At 43.6% G+C, this 23534-nt stretch overlaps 1 protein-coding gene across 17 annotated transcripts in view; it reads left to right on the top strand.

The window, feature by feature from the left end:
• The first annotated feature begins 5168 nt into the window (after positions 1-5168).
• Positions 5169-23534, top strand: part of CLASP2 (cytoplasmic linker associated protein 2) — a 158945-nt gene continuing 140579 nt past the window's right edge. For all 17 annotated transcript variants that reach the window (XM_055134088.1, XM_055134089.1, XM_055134085.1 and 14 more), the window contains exons 1-3: positions 5169-5378; positions 14605-14683; positions 22141-22244. In XM_055134088.1, coding sequence (XP_054990063.1) covers positions 5184-5378; positions 14605-14683; positions 22141-22244 — 378 coding nt within the window. In that variant the 5' untranslated portion in view covers positions 5169-5183. The remainder of the gene's footprint in view (positions 5379-14604; positions 14684-22140; positions 22245-23534) is intronic.

Genomic DNA, 23534 nt, shown 5'->3' with positions numbered 1-23534 from the left:
GAATATACTATACAAAGAATTTAAGAAGAAGAGAAAAACAATATTTACAAGTCAACTGAGCACAAAGAAAGAAGTTACAAATAAACACAGAGGAAAGGGAGCACTGTGATGGGAACAACCCAATAAACCTAAACTACCTGAGGCTATGTTATCCTACACTACTGACTCTTATGTTCTCAAGTCAACATTAGATTGTAATACATCTCTCCCTTTGATGTCTTATCTTTGCAAGACTGTATTTTCTGTCACTTCTGTGATTAGAAAAGAATAATTGCTGGAATTTAGGGACCAGATTCATGGCAAAAGGCACCTACCTGGTAAGATGAGACCATGAGAAGAAATGGGTCTTGGAACACTGGGTGACTGAAAAATCTAGAATGATTTTGAAATTCATGTTGATTCACTAAAATTTGTTTTTTAAAATGATGATATGTTTGGAAGGTCGCAGAAGCCAGGTTATCTGAGTTTGATCCCCATAGCCACCGTGTGGCTCTGCTCTGGGACCCACGGCGCTAAAACAGAGGAGGACTCCAGCACTGCATGCATGTGTGGGCACTACAACTAAAATGATTGGAGCACCAAGGCCAGGTACGACCCCCAAGCAGCTCATATCTCAAGCATGGAAGTTCTACAGAGACCCCTGGTGAGCACTATACTTTGCGTGTGATCACTTGCTAAATGAGTTCAAACCCTACCCTTGAAAGAACCACTACAAAGTTTATGTGAGCCACAGTCACTGCAAAAAAAAAGGGGGGGGCAAAGGGGTGAGGGAAGTAAGCATGAACAAAAATTAATGTGCAATAGGATGAAGATGAGAGTGTTTGGTCTGATGCCAAGGTCTGAGAAATGGTACAGTGAGCAACAGGTGCAAACATCCTACTCAGAATGCGGGGGCTGGAGAGATAGCACAGCGGGTAGGGTGTTTGCCTTGCACGCGGCCGACCCAGGTTCAAATCCCAGCATCTCTTATGGTCCCCTGAGCACGGCCAGGGGTAATTCCTGAGTGCAGAGCCAGGAGTGACCCCTGTGCATCGCCAGGTGTGACCCAAAAAGAAAAAAAAAAAAGAATGTAGAATATATCAGGGCTGGAGAGATAGTGCAGTGGGTATGGCACTTGCCTTGCAGGCAACCAACCTGGGCTTGATCCCTGGCACCTCATATAGTCCCCCGACTCCCACAAGGAGTGACCCCTGAGCACAGAGCCAGGAGTAAGCCCTGAACACAGCTCCCCGCCCCCTTAAAAATAGAAAAATGAAATGTGGATATTTAATAATGAAATGAAAAAAATCCATGTTTCCTTATGCTTAGCATTTTGTTTTTCACTTACCTACTGAGATATTAGGACATAATACACATTAAATTGTTTGGACTTTACTGTGGTTAAACTGAGGCATTTCTTTTGGGCTAGGGATATGTAAAAAGAAATGGCTAATTACTAAAAAACAATGACAGTGGGGCCAGCGAGATAGTCCAGTGGAGCAGGGTTCTTGCCTTGCATGCATCTAACCTGGGTTCCATTTCCAGCACCCCTCATAGTCCCCTAAGCACTGTCAGGAGTGATCTCTGAGTGTAGAACCAGGATTAAGCCCTGAGTAGCACTATGTACGGCTCCCAAACAGACAAAAATCAAACAAACAAAAAAAATCAACCATGAACTAGAAATTTGGAGAACTTTCTACTCTAACAATGTTTAACTTAAAACATAATAACAGTGATGTAAAGATGTAGCTTTTGTAGTAGGATAACACTGCACTGTCATAGCACTGTCCTCCTGTTGTTCATCGATTTGCTCAAGTGGGCTCCATACTGATAACAAATGTTAAATTAGAATACTCAATGTTCTATTTATTCTATCTTATAACTAAAGAAGCTTCGCCCCAGAGAACCTCTTCTTTAATTAGCTAACTTATTTGTAGCCTCAATACTCAATTTAAATATAACCTCTTCTCAGCCTGGTCTAAAGGGCGGGCACACACACCTTGTATGCTAGCGGTGCATATTTGATCCCTAGCTCTCCATGGTCCCCTGAGTGCCCTGGGTGTGGCTCTCTCCCCACCGCCTCAAATAGACATAATCTCTTCCAAGAAGCCTTCTCTGATTTGAAACTCTCCTACCCTCATTCTCAGTAATAGCTAAATAAGAAACTTCTCATCTAGTTTTCCCCCAAAGACTCTCTTATCTGACAGCATGCTGGAAATGTTGATTTTTCTTGTCTCTATTTGTGTTTTGTTGTGAGTGGAGACCAGATCTAAATGGGCTTTGTGTCTATGAAGCCTGGCACCATTTCTAGCACATAGCAAGTGCTCTGAAGGTATTTGTTGATAAAACACACAGAGGATTGACTATAGTAGCTAGTGTTTACGAAGCATTTCATAGGTATGAACATTTTATAGTTCCAGGGTTACTCAAATGCCATCATATTATCTTATATCTGATAACATAAGGACTATTTAGTTTTCCTATAACTAAAAGACTGTCTAGTGTGATTCTTAAGTTGCCTAAATTCAGGAGAGTGAAAGAAGGCAACAGAAAACTGAGGAGCAGTTCCTTTCGGTCATAGGGGCAGGTGGATCTGTATTGAGAATTGAGGACTCCAGTATATATATTTTTTACTTGTTGTTGTTGTGTGTGTGTGTGTGTGTCATACCTGAAAATGTTCAGGAGTATGAGAGACACTTCAGAGGACTGTGGGATATTGGGGATCAAACCAAAGGGTTCATGCATACAAGGCCTGTGCTCGACCACTTCAGCCACAATCCTGACCGGAATAGTTTTCCTACATCACATAGTGCATCTAGTAATGGGCAGTTTGAATGTCAACTTTTTTTTTTTTTTTTGCTTTTTGGGTCACACCCAGCAATGCACAGGGGTCACTCCTGGCTCATGCACTCAGGAATCACCCCTGGCGGTGCTCAGGGGACCATATGGGATGCTGGGATTTGAACCAGGGTCGGCCGCGTGCAAGGCAAACGCCCTACCCGCTGTGCTATCACTCCAGCCCCCTGAATGTCAACTTTTTGTGCACAGAGTTCTCCTGTTATGTTCATCTATAACCCTTTCAGCAGAGAATTTTTTGACATCCCAAGAATAGTTGCTATAGTTTTTATGATAGTTGGCTAGTTTTCAATGAAATTAAAATCAATTAAAGAAGGAAACTTTACAACACAGTACAATGAAAACATAGAGATTAAAAAAAAAACCCTCTTCAGAATAAATACAGAACACAAGTTTCCTTGAACTTAACTACTAGCAGTAGCTATTTTGACTTTGTAAACATTTCAAATCTCAATTTCCAGTAAATGCAGTCACTGGTCCTATTTAAATCCATGGAATACCTTATTTCCCAGAACTATCCCAGGACAAATACAAAGGAGCTTGAAGCTTTTTGCATAGTAGAGGTGTCTGATCAACAAATACTTATTTAGGGAACCAAAGAGATTTGACAGTGGCTAAATCACCCAGCATTGCTAGGGGTCATTCCTGAGCGCAGAGCCAGGAATAGCTCCTGAGCACTGCTGAGTGTGGCCTCCAAGCCCAAAACCGAAGGAAACAAGAAGAAAATCCAAGTAACTATTGTGGCTGAAAATTTGCAAGGTGATAGTGTGCATTTATTTTTTTTATTACAGATCACATCCAGTTACATGACAAAACTAATAACCTTAACATACTGAGTATTGTGAAACAATTGGGGGCAATTGGAATTCTCACACCCTGAAGGTTTGGAGTAAAATGGTCCGTTCAACTACTTTATAACTTTGGGGCAGAAAGCACACCTAATGGTATTCAAGGCCAAGAATTGGGGTTGCAAGAGGGACCAAGAAGGTGGTGAGATCAAACTCTGCCCTTAGAGTCATCTCCCCTGGATCCAGCTACTCTGAAAAACACTTTGGCAGTTTCTTCTAAGTTAAACATGTATTTATCATAAGAACGAGTAATTCCAGTTCTTGGTATTGACCCAAGAGAAATGAAAACATATACCCACACATGATTGTACACTAACGGTTGTAACAGCTGTATCCGTATGCAGAAAAGCCGGGAAGCAACACAAATAATCTATTCCCACGCGAATGGGCCAGCGGTGCTTGGGCGTGCCAGAATACTAGACAGCAATCAAGACGGATGCAGAGAACCCAGAGCACCGGTTGCCTCGAAACCGAGAGGCAGCCTCAGAGAGCACAGCCCGTGATGTGACGCTTTCCTCTCCCCCACCAGCAGGGAGGGAAACCCCGAGGTGTGGACGGAAATCGGCCCGTCACTGGCGCGGAACTTACAGCACTGGCTCGGTCCACGGCCACATGTGCCGCAACCCCGGGCCTGCAGACTTCAAAATCTGTGCGTCTTACTCTGAGCCGATGAAACGTGAAACGCCCATTTAAGATAAAGATACTAGACAGAGACTAATGCTTTTCTGACTTGTTCCACCGAGGAAGACGACGCTGCAGTGGCAGCTGGGGGCACGGGGACTCGGGGCAAGAAAGGGGGAATTCCAAGGACCTGAAACTTCCCCGAAAAGTTTTGCCCGTAGAGAGAAAACCTGGAAACGCCCCCGCGCGTGTTTGTGTGTAGGGAGGGCGGGGGGGGGGGGGTGGAGGGAGAAATTCGGTATTGTGTGTGTGTTGGGCGTGGTGGTGGGGGGGGGGCTCGGTATTTAACAGGGCCAGGGCGAGATAGGGGGCAGTGTGTGTGTGTGTGTGTGTGTGTGTGTTGGGTGGAGGGGGGTGGGGGGCGGGGGACTGGGTATTTAACAAGGCCAGGGCACCGTGAAGCCAGGCCGGGTGACGCAGCCCCATCGGCCAGCCCTGGGGGTCCCCCTTTATCCCGCCCCGGAGCCCGGCCCCCCAATTCCGCCCCGAGCGGGGTGTCCCCCCGGGGCCCCGCCGCGGTTTCCGCCGCCGCCGCCGCCGCCCCGCCGGGCCCCGCCGGCGTCGCGCTGACGTCACGCGCGTGCTGACGTCGCCGGCGGCCGCGGCCTCTGAAGCGGTCTGGGGCTCGGGGGGCGCCGAGTTTGACTCGATTGGGGGCTGCCGGGCGCCGGGCGCTGCTCCCGCTCCGGCCCGCGCCCCGGGAGTCGTGCGGCGGCCGGCTCGGGCGCGGCCCGCCCGGTGCCCGCGGGAGCCCGCCCTGGCGGCGGGGCGGCGCTCGGCGCAAGTTGGCCGCTCGCGGGCGGGCGGGCGGCCGCGGCCATGGAGCCCCGCGGCATGGAGTACTTCAGCGGCCAGGTGCTGCAGAAGGACGTGGGCGGCCGGCTGCAGGCCGGCCAGGAGCTGCTGCTCTGCCTGCGCGCGCCGGGAGCCCTCCCGGACCTGGAGGAGGACCTGGGCCGCCTCGGCCGGACGGTGGACGCGCTCACCGGCTGGGTGGGCTCGAGCAACTACCGGGTAAGCGGCGGCGGCGGCGCGGCCGGGCACGCCCTCCCCGGGCAGCCCTTTAATCCCGGACGTGCGCGTCGGGGCCGGCGAGCTGCTGGTGCGAGGGAACGTCCCCCCAGCCCCCGCAACCCTACACACACACACCCCGGACCCGGGGCACCACGCTGGACTTGCAGTCCACGGGCGCGATCGGTGGTGGTGGTGGTGGTGGTGGTGGGGCTTCGCCTCGCGCCACGACCGAGTTTACCAACGCTGCTAGGAGCGAGCGTCCGGGGCAGCGGTTCTGTCGCCCGGGGTGCCCAGTCACTTGGCACCAGGGCACGGTGCGGAGTCAACCCACTTGAAAACTCTTTGGATGAGCTCTCTGGCACACGCCGGGGGCTCCGGAGGCTTTTTCTCGCGTTCGCGTTTGTGCATGCTCATGCAGTCACACGCCGGGCACAGACCCTGGCTCGTCTCTTTTCATCGTCTCCGATGGCCACGTGAACTCTTCCGTGATTAGTGATTTTAATCCTGCTTAGTCTCCGGTGTCTTGTTCCTGTTAACGTGTGGTGTGGGTGTGTCGGTGCGCCCGTGTGCCTCGTGGCTAAAGCATCTTTAGAGCTTCATCAGGTGTCTGCTGAGTTCATCGTTGAAGTTAAGGAAAAAGCACGGAACTGCATCTTAGTATTGGCTTTTCATTTGTCAACGGAAATCGTTGACTGCGCAGTCAAGCTGTTTTGCCGCACTTAGGAGCTGACTTAGATTGCAGGTTAGTTAGTGCTGGGAAAAAAAAAAGGATTTTTTTTTTTAAGTATATATGTATATGATGGGGTGCAAGAAGAGTTTGCGATCATGGGCAGGTATATCGCGGACACGTTGGGAGACCATGTTCGGTAATTAGCCTGCGCAGTAGTTCTTAGCAGTTATGTTTCCTTCTAGTCTTCTGGTGGCAGTGTTGCTTCTAAAATGCTGACCCAAACTTCTGCATGGAGTGAGTCTTCCTTCACTTAGCGATGTTAGCTTAGAACCCAGAGAATAAGCTAGTGCTTAGCACTGCCCTCATAGAGAAGGGGTCAACTCTAGAATTACCATGCATACAAAATGGTGTGACATACATGTTTTTTAGGTGGGTTTAAGAATTCTGTCTGCACTCTCCCCACCTCATGCCGGGATGGGCTGTCGTCCCATATTCTCAGAGTAGGGGTCCGTGGCTCTGTTGTCTGGGACTCCTTACTGCAAGAGTGCCGTTTCTGGGGTGCAGCAGCTGAGGGTGGGGGCAGGATGGAGCACTGCAGCTAAAGTGTGGTGAACCCCCTAGAATCAGCACTGGGCAAGGGGTGCACCATATCCCGAAACACCATCTAAGGAGATTGACCCCCTACCACCATGTGAGCAGACACCAGGACCAAAAATATGGGTGACCTTTTAGTGAGCCCCACAACCAGCTATGTGTGTAGACCCCCCCTTTGCAGTAATAAGGAATCACAGTGAAGAGGGGTGGGGGGGCGGGAAGGGAACAAACAGAAATTAACCACTTTCGTGTTCCAGTTCATACTTTTTCATTTCATAAATTTTTCATTTATATTTATTTTATTTTATTTACTTATTTTGGTTCTAGGTACCTGGCTGTGCATTTAGGGATCACTACGGGCGGGAGCCTGGGGGTGGTGACAAGGGTTGAACTTGGCTCTGCTATGTGCAGGGCAAATGCCTAAACCACTGTATTATCCCTCCAGCCCACTAACTCATTTGTAAAAAAAGCGTTGGGGAGAAGTGAATATTTAATTATATATCAGTGCTATTTGGGGGCAAACACAGAACTGCACTTGGCGCAGACACTCCGGACGGGTGATGCTCTGTCTCAGCATGAGCTGTTGTGGGAAACCGTGCTTTGCTGATGTGCGAGCAGGCGGCCTCTTTCTCTGCCAGCCCTGGTGAATGGGCCTTGGCCGTTCCTCTCATCAGAAGTACCATTAGCGAAGAGGCAGTCAGCTCCATCTCGCGCACACTATCCTCTTGGCTTCTGTGATAGCACAAGAAGCCCCGTTTTTCTTGACCTCTCTAAGCACTACTTCCAAGCGCACTCATCTCTCCTGTAATTGTCCCTACTTAAGTTCTCCTCTCTCTGCACATTCTCCCAGCTCCTCGCAGACCCTGCTATCAGAAGAAATCTGCCGCCCGCTTGCGGAGTCTCTCCTGTGTAATCTTTGCAGCTGTGCTCAGACGCAGTCTGCCTTCTTCTCTGCTATGGTGCGTGGGTATTTTGCACGCCTTCTTGTCCACTCGGAGTTATTCATTGGTCAGTTCTTATTACATGCATGGTTCTTCCTCCTGCAGAAAAGCTTTCCAGAAATCATTTTCCGCAGTCATTCCAAGAGAGGGCATCCTAGTCATCTGTGATTGTCTGTCTTAACCCCACTCCTGTGGTCCCTGATGATGGGCTGCCACGGCCTCAGTGCTCTCCAAGATTTGCACCCCTTTCATGGGGGCTCATGGGTGCTTAGACCACACATACTCAGACCACACATGCTCTCTCAGTTGAGTCGCACCAGTTGTGTCTGTGGCGCTTGCTGGGGCTCACAGTGGTGCTCACACTTGTGTGCTCACCAGAAGCTGTACTTCCTGGCCGTAGCACTCACACATTTTTTTTTTGTTGTTGTGGTTCACACCCCTGTGTGGTGCTCACACACCCTTGGCTGCCTGAAAATCACTTGTGCTTTGGGAATTTACAGCAGAGTTCTGAGTCTCAATATAACAGGACTACCAGGATTGTGCCCAGCACATGTGAGACGCCTGGGATTTGAGCTTGTGCCCAAATGCTTGCAAGACAGGCTAAGCTACTGCACCATTCCTGTGCCCTTGTTCTGGTTTTATAAACTTAAAGTTACCAAAATAGATCAGCATTTTTTCATTCAGGATGCAATAAAACATCAGGTTCCTTTGAATATTTGTATCCTAGTTTTTTAGAATTATGCTTAAATAGAATTATGCTTACATAGCAAATTATGCTGAATAAAATATATTTCTTTGGCTCTGGTAGTACTTTAGAATATGAGTGCCTGGTTTATATGCCAATTATTATTTGAGATTTTGACTGACGATCTAACTGTGAACAAGATAGACAAGTCTTATTCGTCAGACTCATTTGACTATTTATTGAGGACATACCATGTGCAGGCACTCACTTGTCTAAGCTCTAGTTCGGGGGAGGGGGCGGGCAGAGGAATAAACAAGGTCTATAACTAAAATCTATAATGTGGGGGTAGGTAGGAGGATTGTACAGGGATTACAGTGCTTGCCTTGCATCTGGCTGACTTCAGTCCCTGGCACCACATCGTCAGTCCCAGACTATAGAGCCAGTGTCCCCCCAAACAAAACACAAAGTCAAATCAAAGCTGTAGTACAGGAAATAGTGAAATATGGGCAGGTGCTTTAGGAAGAAAGCATTGATGGAAGCAGGGTGTGCTGGGTAGGATATAGATGTTGGGATTTCACATCGCTGGTCACTGAGGACCAACTGTGAGTATGGAGATGAGTGGAGAGGTGGAGAGTCAGTGCCCTTCTGTGAGGGAGCCCTTTTAGAAAGAGGAAGGCAGGCACATGGGCACATTCTCTTTTACATTCTCTCTCTCTCTCTCTCTCTCTCTCTCTCTCTCTCTCTCTCTCTCTCTCTCTCTCTCTCTCTCTCTCTCTCTCCTTTTGGGTGTTACGGTTTGCAATACAGGTAGTAAGTGGCCATCATGTGTGGTCTATGGTCTACTTTCAGCACGCATCTCCCATCCTGAGTGAGCCTCCAAGCATCATTCACTTAGTGGTCCCTTCTCTATCCCAGCTGCCTTTCCCCCCCGGCATGTGAGGCCGGCTTCCAAGCCGTGGAGCGAGCGATCCTCCTGGCCCTTACCTCTATTATTCTTGGGTGTTAGTCTCCCCTTCTGTTACTTTATATTCCAGAAGGAGAGAGAGAGTAAAAGGGAATGTGCCTGCTGCAGAGGTGGGGGTGGGGGCTTGGGGGGTGGCGGGAAGGATACTGGGAACATTGGTGGTGGAGAATGGGCACTGGTGGAGGGAGGGTACTCGATGATTGTCTGACTGAAACATCATCATGAAGGTTTGTATGTCTAACTGTATCTCACAGTGATACATTAAAAATATATATATATAAAAGAAGTGATGTTAAAAAAAATAAAAATATGAACAGAGGAAAAAAAAGAAAGAGGAAGGCACTGTATAGAGTTAGATACTTCCAGGTAACCGCTGCTTTTGCAAATCAATACATATGAGTGAAAGAATGAGGATATGACTGTTTTGGATAGTCAAGGAAATGAGGTTGAAGTTGGGAGTACTGATATGAAAGAATATAGGAATGAAGAATTGTTCGGGCATATGGGGCTGGAGAAATAGCACAGCGGGTAGGGTGTTTGCCTTGCACGGGGCCAACCCGGGTTCAAATCCCAGCATCCCATATGGTCCCCTGAGCACGGCCAGGGGTAATTCCTGAGTGCAGAGCCAGGAGTAACCCCTGTGCATCGCTAGGTGTGACCCAAAAAGAAAAAAAAAAAAGAATTGTTTGGGCATAATAATTCTGCACACATTGAGCTGGTTATGTTCAGCAACTTAATGAAGGTCTTCATGGCTGGGGCATGTAGTTGAGTGAGGTGTTAAGAAAGGGGAAGTTGGGAGGCAGGCCAAAGGAGCTTTATAATTTTTTATTTTAGGGGCTGGAGCCATAGTGCAGCAGTTAAGGTGCTTGACTTGCATGTAGCCGACCTGGATTTGGTTCCCACTTTTTATGTGATCCAAGGAGTGGTTACTGAGTGCAGAGGCAGCAATAACCTCTGAGCTGATCGCTGGGTGTGCACCCCCGCCCCCAAAAACAAAGCATTTATTATTTTAAATTAGTAAAAGGTTTTCTGTAAAGTATGACTGCTTGGTGGAGAGAGATTGTAAAGGAGCAACAGAAGCAGCAAGGAGACAATGGTGACTAAGGCTGGTTTGGTGATATTAATAATGTGAGAGGTGGAATATTTGAGCCACAATATGGTGGTAGCACCAGGAGAGCCCCCAGCTGGGTTGAGTGAGAGAGAATCAGATATTTGGTCTGTGCTGTTCTTGCATCCGTTTGCTCGTATGCTGAGTGTATGTGTTCCCAGGCTTGAGTTTGTGTGTATGTGTGTTCCCATAAGTCTCTAGTAATTCCTAACTAGAGAAGCAGCATTACGGAGCCCTCATATTATGAACAGGGCTGCCTGTTTTCCCTCTTTCCCCTATGGTGGAAAAAAAGAGAGCACTATGATTATGAATTAAGTTTAGGTTCTTCCTAGATTAAAGAAGTTTTGTCAGGTTTTCTGATGTTTCCCTGGAAGGTTCTTAGTTGTGACTTTTAAATTGGAGGTAGTTGCTCGTAACTTCTCACTCTTGCTGGTTGGCAGCATTTCTTATTTAAGCTACTTGAAGGACGATGGCAAGGGATATAGCTCAGTGAGCCAGAGAGCATGTGTGACTGGGTTCAACCTCTACAGCCCCATCACAAAAAGAACTAAGCTTCATACGGAAAAGAAATGGTAGTCAAGGCAACTGCAGAGTTTGCATGAGTTTACTGATATCAAATTACTCAAATATGCTCAACCATTTGTGGTTCAGAGCTATAAGGAAACAGCCTATCTGCAGAAAGAAAAGGAAAATGGCAATATGGTTTCTGAGACTTGTCGGCATAATAACATTCTATTACATATGTTAAACTTCTAGTTTTATGACCTAAAAGCACCTAGAATTTAAGCTTAATCTTAACTGATAATTTAGCTTTTAAAGTTTTTATTTTCTACCTGTTAAAGTAAGTTTTTTTCTTTTCTTTTTTTTTTTTTTCTGGTATGTGTGTGGGGGAGCACTTGATAGTCTGCTAAGAGGATTTTTAGCCAAGATAAAGGCTAAACTGAAAGATGTGCGAATGAGAATTCTGCAGTTATTTGTTGCTCCATGGTAATTTTTTTTCCCTTCTTCCCCTTGCAATGCTGGTGTTCAAACCCAGCTCTCATGCGTGCAAGGCACTGAGCCATATCCCTGACCCTTCCATGGTCAATCTTAGTGTTTGCTCTATTCAGTCTAGTTACTCATACTCTTTAGAAATGTGTTGGCTGAATATTGCGCTCTTTATTACCCCAGGTGAATTTTAGAATCAGCTAACAAAGTTACAGCAGAAAATTGGGGCTTTCCCTCCTCAGCACTGTCAGGTATCCCTGGTGGTGGCTGGTGCTGCAGAGCCTGCACAGTGCTGCCTCCTCGGCCCTGGCGTTCAGTTGAGCAGCCTGTTGGCTGAGAATCCCCAGAAGCAGCACCGGGCGCTCCTGACCAGCAGCGGGGAGGTCCTCGAAAACACGTATCACGCAGATTGGTACTTTCTGTTGACATTACGTTCATCATCATCTTTGACATGGGTAGGCTGTGACTTTTGCAATAGCTCCTCTTTTATTCATGAGAATTGTTTCAGTTTAGATCTTCTCTTTAATGTCTTCTTTCCAGAGTTCTTTTATTTTGCTTGGTTTTACCATGCATTTCTGAGACCCTCTTAAGACAAAACTAGAGGAAAGAATAGCGTCCTTGAATTGTTCCTAAATATTAAGGGTAGGTTTTAACATTTCAACATTAGGTGTCAGGTGAATTTTTCTTTTAATTCCATTGTGGAATTTTCGATAAGGAAGGTGAAGATTTGAACCACTTGATTTATGTGCTTTTGTAGGGTTTTTCTGGATCGAGTAAATGGTGAACCATTTTGTCACCTTCTCATAAGGCCTCTTAGGGGAGGGGCCCAACTTGATTTTATTTAATTTAGCAAGATCAAGATATATTGAAGACTCTGTATAGCAAAAATTAAGGTACTTCTCATTTCGATTTTAAGGTGTCATTATACTCTACATTATGGATGCTTTATTAATTTGCCTTTTGTTGATGAACCTCTAGGTAGTTTCTAGTCTCTTACAATGAATAGTTTTGGGTGTGCTCTTTCATAATTTTGCTTTCATATTTTAGAGCTAGATTTCTAAGTGAGACTGTATTAAGAGTGCATGTAGTGTTGATTTGAGCCATTGTCATCTATTAAATTTTATCTTTGAGTGTTTCTGGATGTGAATTGATGTAATTCATATTTTTAAAAATGTTGCAGTTTATTTTTTGTTTTTGGACTGAGGCCTGATTAAGTTCTGCATTTTATTGTATTTTATACAATAAAAATAGTATTATATTGTGAATGATAATGCAGCGTTGCTCATTATTATGAAAGATGGGGAAAGTCTAAGTTCCTCAGTGAATGGATTCATCAACTAACAAATGGATAAACAAAATGTGGGTAATACTTTAGTGAGATATTACTTAGCCCTGAGCACATGCAAGCAGTTCTCAGGGCTTATGCCCAGTTCTGCACCCAGGGATAACTCCTGGCAGGGTTCAGGGATCATACAGGGTACCAAGCGTCAAACTTCAGCCACATACAAGAAAAGCACCGTGCCCACTGTACTGTCTCTCTGACCCAAAGTTTATTCATTTTTATTATTTTCGTAGTCTTCACAGCCATCACTCCAATCATATTTAGAGTGTTTTCATTATCTGAAAAAGAGAAGCCTGGACCAGTTATCTCTGTCCTCCACATCTTTTTTTTTTTGTCCTCCACATCTTTTAGTCTTAAGCAGCCACTACCCACTTTTTAAAAAATATTTTTGTGCATATTATAAATTGAATCATAAAACTTGTGGTCCTTTGAGACTGACTTTCTAGCAGTATTTTCAAGATTCCTCATATTGAAACATCTCTGTTTCTCGTTTATGGCTAAGTAATATACTACACCGAAGTACTACCCACGTTTTGCTTATCCATTTGTTGATGAATCCGTTCATTGATGAACTTAGACTTTCCCCATCTTTTATAATAGTGAGTAATCCTGTATTAACGATCATTCACAATATAGAATAGCTATTTTTATTATATAAAATACAATAAAATGCAGAACTTACCCATACCTCCGTTCTGTCTCCAAAGGGAGCTCAACCTTCGAGCTTTGTACTGGCCAAAGGGCCCTACAACCTGGGAGGGGCCTCAGGGCTTTTTTCAAGGGAGCCTAGTGTACATAGGGAGATCAAACATGGGGGGAGAGAGAGAGGGAGAGAGGGAGAGAGGGAGGGGAAGAATGGGAGAATGCTTGAGTGAACGAGAGCATGAGAGACGGAGGCAGGTGGAGGAAGACGTGTTCAGGGAGAACATATGCGTCCGAAGCTGGGAAGCCACCTGCCTGGTTTGAAGAGTGGTGGCTTCTGTTCCTATTACCTGTTTTCCTGGTCCACCAGTTTCAGCCTTAGGGAGTCTTTCTGTCTCTGAATTTTGTGAGGAAAGCTTTATCCAAGATCCTGCCCCCACTGAACTGGAGATGTTTAGTCACGTGAGCCCACAGTGGTTTTCTGGGGCCACTGCCTATGTCCTAGGGTACTTTGAGCCGAGAAGGGAGGAGAAGAGGCTTTGATTTCACTTTCCTCTGTCTGCCACATGCAGCCTTGTGCTTAGGCCCCCATGCACACTATAAACTGTGCCCACAGTTTCGGTTGGTTAGTTATTTTACAGCCATTTATGACAAGAATATAGATTAGGTGTCATATAGGTTATTCAGTTATTTGGCTTTTTCTTGTTATGGTGGGAATGATGGTTTTTTTTTTCTTTCCAGTTTTCCCTTCCTAGACAAAAGTTGGAATTCTTTAATTAAAGACGTTCTTTTGGGGCTGGAGTGATAGCACAGTGGGTAGGGCGTTTGCTTTGCACGCCGCTGACCCGGGTTCAATTCCCAGCATCCCATATGGTCCCCTGAACACCGCCAGGGGAGATTCCTGAGTGCAGAGCCAGGAGTGACCCCTGTGCATCGCTGTGTGTGACCCCCCCAAAAAAAAGCCATTCTTTAACTTATAACAATTTCATTTTGGAAATGTTTCTGGTATAGTGAACTGTGTACTTTTCGCCCAGTTTACCAGTTAACATTTGCCACATAAGCTTTATTTATCACTGTCTTCCTGCATATTTAAATATACATTATTGATGTTGCTGTTAAACCATTTGTGACTCGGGCACCTAAATTCATGACTGTTCACCCTGAATACTGTAGTCTCTTTGTTTTAAAAAAAAACTTGATAATCTATGCAAATCTTCATATCACAAAAGTTAGATACTAATATTATAATGTATTTAAGTAATTTATATTCATTAAAATTTTTTTTTCCTATAGGTATCATTAATGGGATTGGAAATTTTAAGTGCCTTTGTGGACAGATTATCAACACGATTTAAGTCCTATGTAGCGATGGGTAAGTAAACTTCATTTTAAAATAATCAGTGGTACCTACTTTCTTCTTCTAGCTTTTACTTAATAAATACTCTGTAAATGCAAAAATACGATTTGTGAAATTAAGGTCTGCTGCTTAAAATTTTAATTTGCCAAATCACATATGGTTTTAAAAAATATTTTCATTCAGAATTAAAAGGCAAAATTTTTGCTAAATATCCTTCCAAATATTATATTTTTATTTTAAAATTTCTTATTGTATTTAACAGTATTTTTGAAATATTAAAAATCTGTAATATAACATATAGCACCTTTTTTTGAAGAACCTGCTCTTTTATTGCTAATCTATTGCACACCAATTTGTTATAAAATACAATAAGCAAATGACAGCAACATGAAAAAAACCACAAGGTCCACATGTGTTTAACAAATACAAAATGACTTTGGTCAGATTGTTTCACAAACTTTTCTACACTCACTTTCTTGCCATGGTTTTTAGACTTCCTGGGCTCCCAGCCCTGTTTTGAGCAGCACTCACAGTATGTTTGTAGTACAGTGCCATACAGTGGTAGTGTTTTGTCTACTGGTTTTGATTACAAAGTTATCTTTGTCCTATTTTTAATTTTACCACATTTTGCAGGGACAAGCATAGAACTCAGGACTGATGCATTCAAGGCATGCACTTTGCCATTGAGCTTATATACATCTCTGATCTTGTCCTGTTTTTTAATTTTTTAAATTTATTCTTAATTCTTACTATCATTATTAGTTTTGGGGCTACACCTGACAATGCTCAGGGTTTACTCCTGGATCTGCACCCAGGAATCACGGCTGGCAGTGCTCGGGGGAATCAGATGTGATGCCAGGGATTGAACCTGGGTCAGACATGTGCAAAGCAGCTGCTTAACTCGAAATACTATTGCTCTGTCCCTGTCCAGTTTTTTTAAAAAACCTTTATGACCTTCATCTGCTTTTTGGAATATTTAGATGAGTGGATTAGGATCTGTTTTATTAAGAACATATATAAAGAAAAACCTTATATTGCTATGATTTTCTTCTATGGATTAAGATAATGTTTTAGAATGCATGACACTTATTTTTAATCAGCTATTTTCTTTATATTTGGTATTGTGCTAAATTCTGCCTGTTTTCCTTTTATTTATGTTATTGTACAGCTATTTTTTCAGCAAGAACATCTCAGTAGTTTTTTTTTTTTTTTGTCTTCATTATGCCCTCCCCATTTGTTTTGGCAGTGCTGGGAGTTGAACTCTGGGCCTCATACACGCCACATCCCGGCCCTATTAGCATTTTAAGATCAATACCTGATTCAAGTTCACTCGTGAATGAATCGGAAAAGATGGTTTCATATTTTACTTGGCCAGTATCTTATTTTAAAAATTTTGTGGTAAATATCAAAAACTGCTTTGCAAACATTATGTATTTCCATAAAACATTTTGAGTCATTGTTAAAATTAGGAAGCCACATAAACATTACTGCTTAATTTTTATCATAAAAATACTTATGACTTGGGGCCAGGAAGATGGCTCAGAGGGCTGGAGCACAGGTTTTGCCTGCGGAAGTGCTGGGTTCTATTCCTGGCACCGCATGGTCCCACCAACTCTCCAAACACCCGCCCCTCCACAAAAGAATAAAAAGAAATGTTGTGGCTTGTTATGAAAGTGGGCCAATTTGAGTGTTCTAGACTTATTCCCACGTGTAATTATTGGCTGACGCTGTGTTGGAACTGCCCTTTTGTCTGGGACATGAGCGTCCCAATTCATAAATTCCTCCCATTCTCTTTTGCCGCCTCATAACTTGAGAATACCAGTTACAGAGCAGCAAGGCTGCAGTCCTGTGGTTTGCAGATAGACCTGTTTCGTTTGTCATTTCCCATGCCTCCCTGACCCGCACACTGTGTTGGGAACCTCTTACTTTAGTAGCTGGCTTCTTATTATTCACTGTTACAGTCCGTATCTTAAGCATGGGAGTAATTCTGGGCATCGCATATCGTTTATTTTTCAGACCCAAGATGGGCCAGGATGGGGCTTGGTGTACTGACTGCTCGTATTGAGGCAGAAGCCTGGGGACCAGAATCCTAGTCTGTTGCTGCCTAGAGCTGTCCTCCTTCCCGAGCTTGCTTCTGTTTTGCTCTCCTTGAGGTTCCAGTTCTCTTACCATGTATGTTTCCTTTTCCATCTCAGTGACTTGTGTGTTTGTGATCTTTTACTAAGGACTCTGCTCACTGTAGCTCTCAGAAACTTGCATACTCATCTGTTAGTTGTGGCTTCGCTTATTTCTGCCTCTACTGGGTGAGCTTATAATTCTTTTGGAAATTCTCTTCTCTTTCCCCATGCTCATTTCTCTCTCCCCCTTCCCCTCCCTCTCCACCCTCCTGTCCCTCCCCTCCCCTCCTACTCCTCCCACTCCTCCCCCTTCCCCTTCCCCTCCCACTTCTCCTCCCCCTCCCCCTCCCCCTCCCACTTCTCCTGCTCTTCCCCCTCTTCCTCCTCCCCCTCCCCGGGGCATATAAGTGGGTGGGTGCTCCCAAACAGAACTGAGTCCTTGGGGGTCACTCTCAGTGTTGCTAGGGCCCAGTGATGGATGTAGTGCTGCAGCAATGCTAAGGGTCCCAGGGGTCATCCTGGTGGTGCTCAGGGGCAGAACAGGTAGTTCTGAGATTCCAGCTGGGGGTTTGGGTGGCAGGGTGGGGGTGGGGGGGCCCTGGGCATGCAGAACATACACTTCAGCCCCTGTCCTCTTTAAGAAATTTACTTCAGATTTTTTTAATATTGAAGCTCTTCAGATTAACCACATGCTGAATTTTTCTTTAACCCATGATTCTTATAACATTCAGTTGTTTAAATACATTCAGTTCTTCGTTGGTTAAGTGTTTTTTCATATTTCCCCCAAATCTACATATACTTATGCCTCTGGGGTTTTTTGTTGGTTTGTTGTTTTTTTTTTTTTAAGTCTTTGAATCACAGACTCTTTCTAGTTGTTATCCTTGTACAGTTGCTCTTAGTTAAGACTGCTTCTACTTTGAACCTTAAGTGCTCATCATTGTCATTAGTGAAATTTGAACTTGTTATTACTTGAGAGCCAATGCAGTATAATAGGAAACTTTGAACACAAAGTTGCAGCCATTTATTAAATTTGGTCTGTTGAGCTTGTCTACCTGCATGAAAAATTATCCTCATGTTTCTACTTTGTATAACTATGTAAAACGGGCAGTATTTTTGTGTGATTTTAAAGACTTACTCCATCAAAAGAAGAACAGGAAAATCTCTGTGAAAGAGGTACATCGCCAGACTAAGACTCTCAGGGTTCCTGTATGGTTTTGGCAGTGGTTTAACCACACCACATAGAAGCTTTTTCATAAAGAGAAGCACTTGAATTAAATTACATGTTTAAGATTCTGTTTTTAATAATTTAATCCTCAAAATATGTAACTTGATGTGATATTGTTTTCTTTTAGTGCCTTTAGGCTGTTAGCTAGCGCTATAGAGTTTCTATCTTTTTATCTTGAAAAGCAAAGTGATGGGGCTGGAGTAATAGCACAGCTGGCAGGGCGTTTGCCTTGCATGCAGTTGATCTGGGTTTGATTCCCAGCATCCCATATAGTCCCTTGAGCACCACAGGGACTTCTGAGTGCAGAGCCAGGAGCAACCCCTGTGCATCGCCAGGTGTGACCCAAAAAGAAAAAAGAAAAAACAAACAAAAAAACCAGTAAAGTGATGTTTTAGCAAAATTGAGATTCATTTGTATGTGTGTATATTTATATATTTTTGTTGTTGTTGTTGTTGGTTGGTTTTTCTTTTTGGCTACACCTGTGCTCAGGGCTTACTCCTGGCTTTGTGCTCAGGGATCACATCTGGCTGGGCTTGGCAGGTGATCATATGTGGTGCCTCATACCAGGCAACCACCTTATCCCTGAATTATCTCTGCACCCAAAATTGAGATTCGTTGTTTCAGATCAAGTTTCAAAAAGAACATGGGACAGATCAGCGTCTTCCAAAATAAGTGATACCTCCCCCTGAGTGTCCAAGGAATGGTAGTAGCATCTGGTACAGTGGTGGTGTGGGAGGAACACTTTCTGTTGTTTAAGGGAGATTTTCAGGAAGAACATTGAAATTTTTTTTTTTCACTGAAAAGTATGCAGTAGACCATATATGTTTAGAAATCTGAATTATAATAATATAGTTTATTATTTATTTATTTATTTAGCTGCACCTGGCAGTGCACAGGGCTTAGTCCTGGCTCAGAGCTCAGGGATCACTCCTGAAGGGGCTCAGATCACTCCCACGTTGGGTCTCAGTGGGGTGCTGGGGATTGAATCTGGTTGGCTGTGTGCAAGGCAAGCAAGCACCCTACACACTGTAGTAGTTGCTCTGGCCCTTTAATGTAGTTTAACATTGAAAAAAAAATGTTTTTGTGATCACATGTACCATGGAAACAAAAATTTCAGACAAAATATTATTCACCAGACCTGGTTTTGTAACTAAACATGATAAAGGAGCTCATGTTTCATAACTTTTAAACAGAGTTTTAATACAGAATGAAATAATAGAACATTATCAGAATAGTCAGGATGCCTGGGTCAGCAGTTTTGTGTGTTGCAAAATGGTTTGTATGTTGTGTAGCATAAAGGAATGAAATAAAGCTAAAACTGTGCTTCTTTCATGTTGTACTGTCCCAATTCCAGTTTCTGATGGAGTTACTCTTTTGTTGAAATAGTTTTATCGGGAGTCCATAGAATGGAAAGCTGTTTTGAATTCCTTGTCATTATGTGTTGACTATTCATGAGATTCAGTGTCAGTTCAGTGACCTTTACGTTATACATAAATCTTTAGGAAGGAGCACTGACACTTCTGAGTATCTACTGTGGGCTTGGCACAGGCGCTTTTTAAATTTTACTATCTCAAAATCAGTTTTACACGCTATCCTCTCACTAGCCAGATGAGGTATAAGCAGCTGTGAATTCCCTCAGATTTTATAGATGAGGAAACTTTGAAGTTCAGAGACGCTTTACTACTTCACATAATTAATGACTAGTAGAACTTGAAATAAAATCATTGTTAAAAACTCCAGGAGAGTATATGTTTTTAAAAAGGCTATGGTTGTAGTGAAGACTTTATTTTCTTACACAGTAATTTTCTTGATTAAGCTGTAACTGTTTGGATGATACCATTTCATTTCTTTGTAGACTACTAACTCTTAATTTCTTCCAGAATGTCTTTCTTTTTTCCTTTTGTGTTGCTCATTGTTACATATCTGTTCTGGTTGTTACATTGTAGATAATATTATTGTAGACTATACTGGCATCAAGTTACATATATATTTAAGCCACTGTTTTTGAGGAGGTGTTTGGCCGGTTCCCTGTGCTATTCAGGATTTACTGTTACTGGCTCTGTGCTCCTCAGGGCTCTCTCTTGGCGATGCTCTGGGTCTATATGAAGTGCCGGGATCAAACTAGGGTGGGCTGCATGCAAAGCAAGCGTCTTGCCTCTGGACTGGCTCTTCAGCAGTACCTTTTGGGTCTCATTTCTTCCTCCGCCCCTTGTTTAAAGCAGGCATCTGCCTCCATTGGCTCAGGAAAAGGAAGGCTGTAGCTGTGAAGCTATGCTTTCAAGGCAAAAATAACACAAATGTGGGACTTGCTTGTTTTTGAGCATGTAGGATGATGAAATTGGTGGGAGTAGTAAGAAATTACTGAGTATTTCTTTACCTCCTTTCCTTCACTCTCTAGGTTGCTTATGTCTACTATCATTCGATTTTCAGTAATCTTTGAGGCAAATACTGCTACAGACACTTGTGGGTTGAGGAAATGAAGACAGAGATTAAAACAATGTGGCCACATACCCTGTAAATACCATACTAATTGTTCATGATAATTTAAGATATCATAAAATGACAATTTTGACTATGTTCTATTGTGCCACTTTAGGCTAACTTCAGAACCTATACCCTTCTGAATTCTACCCCTCAGTGGGCCCAATTTCTTTGTGGAACTTTTATTTTATGTTTTGAAACCTTTGGGATATTTTTGTTTTTTTTTTTTTTTTTTTTGAGATATAGTTACAAAGCTTTCATGTTTAAACTTCAGTCATACAGTGATCAAACACCCATCCCTCCACCGGTGCACATTTTCCACCACCAGTGCCCCCAGTATCCCCTTCGCCCCATCCCACCCTTTCCCCCCTGCCTCTATGGCAGACAATTTCCCCCATACTCTCTCCACTTTGGGGCATTATGGTTTGCAATGCAGATACTGAGAGTCTATCACGTTTGGTCTTCTATCTACTTTCAGCACACATCTCCCATCCTGAACAGTTCCTCCAACCATCATTGACTTAGTGATCCCTTTTCTATTCCATCTGCCTTCTCCGCCAGCGCATGAGGCAGCTACCAACCATGGAGCAATTAGTCTTGGCCCTGTCTCTACTGTCCTTGGGTGTCAGTCTCATGTTATTTTGCATTCCACAAATGAGTGCAGTCTATGTCTGTCCCTCTCTTTCTGACTCATTTCACTTAGCATGATACTCTCCATGACCATCCACTTACAAGCAAATTTTTGAAACTTTTTTGTTGTTTTTATTCATTTATTTTTATTGTTTGGGTGGGTATCTTCTGATCAGTGGTGAAAGGCCCATGGCATCTCTCTAGCTGATCCTCAACCAACCAGACTGGCAGTTAATGTAAGAGTGGAGAGACCGAGGTGCTGGGGGTTTGGTGGGGGGAGGAGGAAAGAGGGGAGTGAGAGAGCATCAGGGCCAACCTCGCACTACTTGGGCCTCCAGGGCTATACTAGAGAGTGCCAGGATCTGAATTCGTATCCCAAGTTGTCTTCCTAGCCCTGCAAAAAAAAAAAAAAAAAATCTTTTTAATGAAAAACCCCAAGAATGGACTCTTAATTTGTCTTTTGTGCTTCCTTTTGGAGAATAGCATAAAGCCACAACATAATAAAAATAGACCCTCAGTCCCTGGGCCGGGGCCGCTGTTTTTGTCATTCCCAGACAGAAAATACATAGCAAATACAGACAGTTTAAAGAATAATTATAAATCAACCACCCCTGAACATCTAGGTCCAGAAACTTGAACTTTGCCGATTTTTTTGTTTCCTCTCTGCTTTTCCTAGTGACGTATAACCTTCCTCCTAGTAAACGTAACCTCTGCATGATTTGGGGGATAATTCTCTTGCTGTTCTCTAGAGCTTGACCATCTGTACATGTCTTTATGTTGAGTGACATTTAGTTCACTTATTTAACATTGTTATTATAACTTGATGTTACGCTGTGTTCTCTTTTGAAGTTTGATTCTCAGTAATTTTTTATTGGGCTCATGAATAAAGAATTTAAAACAATTTGCTTATCTTGTAAAATTTTTATGGAAAGAATCCTTATTTGTAATTTTATAAAATGTAACTTACAATGGTGGTAAATTATAAATATTTACTCTTTTCCCCTTTCTTTTTTTCCTAGTTATTGTAGCTTTAATAGACAGAATGGGAGATGCCAAAGACAAGGTTCGGGATGAAGCTCAGACTCTGATACTGAAGTTGATGGATCAAGTAGCACCACCAATGGTAGGCACACCTTCCAGTAGTCAGGGTTTTGCTAATCAATGCTGAATACTGTACTGTTTCTCCAACCCTGAAAGTTAAAATTAAAAAATAATTCAATCTAGCAACTTAAAATTCGAATTTAAGATAAATTAAAGCGAACTTGTCACTCACTTGTTTTACTTATTTTCTAGTCTTCAGTATTTTTTTTTGGGGGGGTGGTCATACCCAACAATGCTCAGGGGTTACTCCTGGCAGTGCTGGGGTACCATACAGGATGCCAAGGATTGAGATTCTGCGTCCTACCCACTACCGCTTCATCCCTGTCTATAGTACTTTTGCATGCTGCACATCATGCCCCGTCCTCACTCAGTGCACATGAGCTCTGCCCTCTCCCCACGGGCCATATCTCCAGCCCCTTTCATGCCTTTTAAAAAGGCTTAACTCAGATTTAAGTGATGTGACAATATGCTAATTTATTTTTTAAAACTTTTTGGCATAGTTCAATGAGAAGGCTTATTTTGAGGATTACTCTGTTAATTGAGAAAGCTGTATTAATTTTTATAACTTGTACAAAGACAGGAAGAAATTTTTTGTTTTAATCAGTATTTAATTGGGCTGGAGCGATAACACAGTGGGTAGGGTGTTTGCCTTGCATGTGGCCCACCCGGGTTCGATTCCTCTGCCCCTCTTGGAGAGCCCAGCAAGCTACCAAGAGTATCTCGCCCATATGACAGAGTCTGGAATGCTACCCGTGGCGTATTCCATATGCCAAAAATAGTAACAAAAAGTCTCACAATGGATACGTTACTGGTGCCCACTCGAGCAAATCGATGAGCAATGGGATGACAGTGACAGTGACAGTATTTAATTGTATAGGGTATAATAATTCGATGACAGCAACGTGTCTTTCTTTTCTCTGGTGGGGGTTAGTTTGGGCCATACCCAGCGTGCTCAAGGCCTACACCTGGCTTTGTGCTAGGGGGAAGGAGACACGTAGGGCCAGAGATCAAAACCAAGTCTCTCGTACACAAATCATGTGCTCAGCCCATTGAGCTGAGCTCCAGCTCAATAATTTGTGCATTATGACTATAGTAGGGAAAAAGTGCCCTTATGTTTTGATAAAGCAGCAAAAATAAATAGTCAGTCGAAGATTTGACTCGAGTGATAGGGCACAGGCCTTGCACTTGTGAGGCTCTGGGGTGGGGATTTTTACGCATGAAAATAAGTTTTAAAGAGTAGCTCATGTTATATGGAAAAAGCAGTAATTTACAATGTACATAATGATATATGTTGTCAATTACAAGTTTAAAA

The sequence above is a fragment of the Sorex araneus genome, chromosome 4 (genome assembly GCF_027595985.1).
Source record: "Sorex araneus isolate mSorAra2 chromosome 4, mSorAra2.pri, whole genome shotgun sequence".
In the NCBI taxonomy this organism is placed as follows: Eukaryota; Metazoa; Chordata; class Mammalia; order Eulipotyphla; family Soricidae; genus Sorex; species Sorex araneus.
Note: the sequence above shows the minus strand (reverse complement) of the source record. Positions and strands in the feature narration are given on the sequence as shown.